Below are 5,844 nucleotides of genomic sequence, written 5' to 3'. Positions count from 1 at the left end.
TACAATTATTTAATATTGAGTAAGGCGTGTGATGGCCAAGGGATGAAAAACTACAAATCTTTGGACAGTTTCAATTATTTTAAAAGTGGTTTCGTGGGGAAAATTCTACATTTTGTTATTAACAATACAACAGTTGTTTTAAAATCTGAAGTACGCCCCTCACAAAAAGTCAATTCAGAGTTTCATAATGCATGGATTATATGTGACATGGTTGGCACGATTTTTAGTGCTGGTTGTTCATGTATGGCAGGGAACAGTAAAACGTGTAGTCATGTTGGCGCTGTGTTATGGAAAATTGAATATGCTGTGAGGTCAGGGCTAACAGGCAAATCCTGTACCGATGAACAAATGCAATGGAACAAGGGCTCGACGAGAAACCTGGAACCTGGTATTCTTGAGGAGATGGATTTTAAAAAACCTAAATACAACAGTAGTGAAGTTAACAATAATGATGAAAAACCACAAAACACAAAATCAGTATTCCCCATGTTTGTATCCCATCAATCCTTTAAATATTTTATACAAAATAGTGAACTTCAGGAATTGTTCTCAGTAGAAAATTCTCTTTTATATACATCTGTGCAAGCTAAAGTTGATACTCTTCAATTCAAACCTTCATCTGAGCCTCATACTGAACACTCTGCAGAACTAACGTGTAAAAAGTGTTGCCAGTTTTATAATAAGTACATCAAACTTACTGATTCTCAAATCAAGTCCTTATCTTATAAAACTGTTTCACAAAGTCAATCAGAACTGTGGCATAACAGTAGAAAAATTAGAATAACAGGCAGCACTGCTCTCAAGGTTCCAATCCGTGACACTACAAATAGTGATAACTTCATTAGAGAGCATTTATATCTTCCTTTAAAGGCAATAAATTCACAAAACATGGACAGATTGGTGAAAATCTAGCAAAACAACAACTGCGTTCCAGTGGAATACAAATAGAAGATGCAGGGACTATAGTTTCAGATGAAGAGCCCTGGCTCAGTGTTTCCCCCGACGGAATAATAACTGATGACGATGGCACACAATGTCTTTTAGAAGTAAAATGCCCAATACTAAAAAATGACCAGACCCTTGATAGTTTATTTACAGCTGGTAAATATGATGTTGTAAAATCATTGCAAAATGATTCTTTGTCCCTAAAGCAGAGCAGTTCACGAGGATATTATCTTCAGATACAATTGACTTTGCATGTTACACATAAAGAATTGTGCAAACTTGTTATATGGACAGCTAATGAATACAAGATTGTTAATGTTCAATATAACCAACAGTTCTGTCAATCATCAATTTCAAGATTACGTTTATTTTACTTCAACAAACTTTTTCCCAGAGTAGTTGATGACTTTGAATCTGGAAGATTGAAGATTAGTAGAAAATATGAAAAATTTTTAAACTGATGCAAATAAAACTTGTTTCTGAAATAAAAGTCAAATATCTTTTCATTCTGGGGTAATCATTTATTACTTAATATAATATGTAAACAATTTTTTTAAAGTTAGGTGCCACATAAAAAATCAATGTCTGAAAAAAGAGTAAATTCAAATAGTTAGTAGAAGGGTGGAGGTCAAGAAGCTTAAACAGTATTTATTGACCAACATGCAAAGACTTAATAAGTGACTTGAATGTATATAACTTTACATTAATGGAGTTCCAAATGTATTTTTTTTTAAATGAACAAAAGAAATTTGTTACTTTTCCGTGTAAAAAAAATGGACTGTGATCAAAATTGAATTAACATATTCAAATCTTGGCAAACTATTGATTGAAAACTAATTGAATTTAGATTTCTTGTCAGACATAAAACTTTTTGGACTTACTCTCATGTAAACCTCCATAATGATATGCCAAGCACAGTATCTTTTTTAACACAAATATTTTAATAACATGAAAACATTATGTTATTATAAAATAATACCCTGTTGTAACCTGCTGATGCAAAGATAACCAAATTGACAGGTATAAACTGATTACAGTAGTGTACAGGGGTGGGACAATACACAATTTACTCATCATCATCTTTGATAAGGTCAGATCTTAAGTTAACCAATGCAGCACAAACAATCAAGTATTTACTAAGTTTCTTCACCGAGGTAACTGGAACAATCTGACCCAATATGCGGAACACCTTTAATCGTCTAATAGCCCGTTCCACGTGAATCCGTACCGTGGCAATTCTTCTGGTCTCTGTAACATCCTCTTCTGAAAGTTGGTTTTTACCTTTTGTAAAAGCTGGAATGTTAAGTTTCACTTTTAGAGGAAAGAGTAGGTCATCAATGGTAAAACCCCGATCAGCCATGATTTCATCCCCAGGAAGAAGGTAATTTAAAATCCCAGATTCTTCCACTATTGCTTTATCACTAGACCTTCCTCCAAAGCCCTTAGATATAAACATAATCTGACCATGTGGTGCAATACCAACCAAATACTTCCCTGTGTTGTTGGACTTGTAGTGACTATATGTTTCTCCTCTGGTCTTCAATTTTTTTGCTCGTTGAACAAAAGTTTCTGCACAATCAATGATGACTGTAGTTTTGGGAAAGTTCTCACGAAAAGACTTTGGCATGGTTGCCCTAATTGTTTCACGTGGAAGCCAAACTATTAAGTTTTTTAGTTTTGAAGCCATAAAAGAGAGTCTTTGATTAAAAATGTTGCACGCATGAGACTCCGATATACCAAATCTGTTGGCAATATCTGCAAACAGTAAATTAAGCCTTAATTTAATAAGAACTAGTAAGACTTGATCTGACACAGGCATAGTAAATGTCAGTGGATTGTTCAAACTTTCCATAACACGCAAAAGAGTTCTAAAAGTCTTCAAAGGCAGTCCTGTGTAGAGCAAGGCTAAGGAGTTAGTTGTTATGTCAGCAGCACTGAGACGTACGTGTAGAGTGCTGCAGTTTACACCTTTTTCCTCCATCTTGATGACTGTTGTTTGTGTACCTGAACTCCTAGATCCTGCAAGGAATGGTCTTGCGTATTCATGTTCACACAATGTGGGATCTGTCCACTGTGTGCCCGCAGTTCTGCTCTCTGTGATGCTCGTCTGCATGGAAGAAGATGTCATGTTTGGTTCAGTCTCAAAGGTGAAGGTTTCGACTTCGTCTGCAGCAGTAGCAGCCAATTTTTGTTGTTTTATAACTTCTGTCCTGCAAAAAATATTAACAGTATAATACAAGAATTGACAAACATAAAGGCAAAATCATAAATTTTAAGTTTTATTAATAGATAAACAAGTTGTAACGATACAGGAATATATTAATTGTATTGATCCTGTGTTTCAACAGTAGGCATATCATATCATCTATTCAGAAAAAGATAGCGAAAGTGGTATTTTCCCTTTACAATGAAACACTTAAAAAGTTTTAAAAATCAGAACAAAATGGCACTCGAAAATGAGCATGGTGGAATTTCTAGTAAGTGACCAAGTTATCAATATGTTCTTTTCCAGAATATACAATAAACTGGTATTATTCACATAAAGTTAAACATTCATTATGTCATTATACAAAACAAAAGAAACAATTTTCTGCTTTCAATTGTATATCTAACTGTCCTGTGATACTCAGTTATATTGTGTCGCAGTAACCTTTCATACAAACTAATTTAAATTTGGAAGTGGGGAGGGGAACTAATCAGTTGCTGTCAGGTATCTCTCAAAATAATATCTAATTTTCTGAAATAGTCGCCCGCGTGGCGCAGTGGTTAGAGCGTCTGCTCTAGAGTCCCGAAGTAAGGAGTCAATCCTTACGTCACGGGTTCGAATCCCACTGTGGGACGTGGAGACTGGTCCTTCGGATGAAACCATATAAACCGAGGCCCCGTGTCGCAGTAGGTGCTGGCATGAAAAAGATCCCTCACTGCTCAAAGGCCCTGAGTGCCGAGCAAAGGACAAAATTTGTGGCGCTCCACCGGCAAGTGGTGGCGTCTCCATATGAGTGAAAAATTCTCTCATGGGACGTTTAACAACATACAATCAATCAATCAATTTTCTGAAATTATTTTAAATGGCAGCACTACAAAATATATATTTATCTCTGCTCTTTCATTATTTGGATTCAAACATACCCATCCTTCTTTTGTTCTGCAACAAACTTCCTTTTCAAAAGTCGACGACCAACTTTTATGGGAGCTTCATAACCTGTAAAAAATTTCTATAAATTATTGATACTTAAAAAATGAAAATTCATCCCCTCCTTCCAGAAAGAAACCTTTTAAATAAATGGTTTATACTTTTATTATTTTTGGTGCACATTGAATAGACAAAATCTAGCAGCATTCAACTTGTAGATCACAGCAGATAAATAAAGGGGCGTGGTTGTATCGAACGACCCTCTTACCATTACATCATGATCGTACATAGAGTATGTGCATATCAAAACCATAGAAAATATAATGCATGTAAACTAAATACTATAGATTATGATTTGTGTTTACATTTACAAATTATTTCAAAACATATCACTAGTAAGGCATAATTATGGTGGCATATTATTTCTGCCCCCTACATGCAAGATAAATTATATTAGCAATAACATGCAACATATGTATGTCAACATGCAAATTAATTATATTGACATGCAATTTACCAATCTTATAAGAAATATAATTTATATATGGATAATTTTACTTACTAACGCCTGTATCTGACATTTTAGATGCAATATACAACATAATTATGTAGACATGCGACTTTTTTGGTATGTCAACATGCTAGATAATAATGTCAACATGCGACTTATCTATGTAAACATGCGAGTTAATTATGTAGACATGTTTACATTTACATTTACATGTCATTTACAGAATTACATGGGGAGCACCTATGATTTAAATCAGATTCCTATAAAAGATTTGTAACTTGCATGTCAACATAATTATCTTGCATGTATACATAACTTTCTTGCATGTTCACATTTATAATTTATCTTCCATGTTGGAAGCAGAAATATGTTACTATACATAATATATAAATATTATCATTTTTATGCCTAGTAGCGCCTTATTTGTGAATGCGTTGTTGCAAGCTTACTTTCACTCTACATGAATGTCAAATCTATTTTTAAACATCGTGTATGAAGAGTTTTCATGTCGTAAACAAACCTAAATTCAGACTGGGTATGGGATTTCTTGCAGTTGGTCGACCATCAATAAAATGTGTTGAACACACGAACACATTCTTCGGCAAATCATTGCGGTGTAGTGCCCGTTGCCATTGAAGTTTCTCTGGCTCCGCTTTCGGCATCTTGTGGAGGCTGTAAGGCACAATGCAGGGACAATCTTTGTGGAGAATGCCGACGTGGTCTTCAGAGAGAATGTTTCCACAAATAAATTTTCTTTCTGTTGTTAAAACAGTTAAACACGGCGCACGATTCCCCCCTCCATCTTTATACATCTTTCACGGCTCACGGGTTTCACGGTTGTAATGGCGGATGCATCACGTGACATGTGATGGCTACGCTCTGTAACTATGACGTAATTGCGGGAAAAAGTTGTGTATACTGTGGATTTATATGAAAATCTGAAATCCATGTATGTCTATTGTGACTTGATTCAACCCCAGACGGTAGGATCCAATGCCTTGAAATTATTAAGAGTGGTTCCTTGTGCATTTCATTTGGAGGATTCAAAACAAGCCAAATGGGAACCCATTCGAGCGGAATATTTGAAACTAAGTAAAAAAAACATTTCGATACCATTGAGATTCACATCATGACTCCTTTAGGGACTCCCATGCCCTTTGTAAGTGGTAAATCAGTGGTGAAACTTCATTTCAGAAAAGTCTACTGAGATGAACGTACCGTTGTTTTGTTCCATCTTATTGGGCGTGGTGGCTTG

At 35.2% G+C, this 5,844-nt stretch overlaps 1 protein-coding gene across 1 annotated transcript; it reads right to left on the bottom strand.

Moving 5' to 3' along the window:
- Positions 1–1,443: 1,443 nt before the first annotated feature.
- Positions 1,444–3,146, bottom strand: LOC134232065 (uncharacterized). Its single transcript, XM_062714035.1, has one exon. It carries the CDS (start codon positions 3,071–3,073, stop codon positions 2,012–2,014), a length of 1,062 nt encoding a protein of 353 aa, XP_062570019.1. The 5' UTR covers positions 3,074–3,146; the 3' UTR covers positions 1,444–2,011.
- Positions 3,147–5,844: the final 2,698 nt, after the last annotated feature.

This window comes from Saccostrea cucullata, unplaced genomic scaffold, assembly GCF_032062105.1.
Source record: "Saccostrea cucullata isolate Sc308-1 unplaced genomic scaffold, CSIRO_AGI_Scuc_v1 ctg4672, whole genome shotgun sequence".
NCBI lineage: Eukaryota > Metazoa > Mollusca > Bivalvia > Ostreida > Ostreidae > Saccostrea > Saccostrea cuccullata.
The sequence above is the reverse complement of the archived record's forward strand: the minus strand, read 5'-3'. Positions and strand labels throughout refer to the sequence as shown.

Bases quoted from the DNA above. Each gene is read 5' to 3' on its own strand.
- LOC134232065 (XM_062714035.1), bottom strand. From the start codon at position 3,073: ATGACATCTTCTTCCATGCAGACGAGCATCACAGAGAGCAGAACTGCG.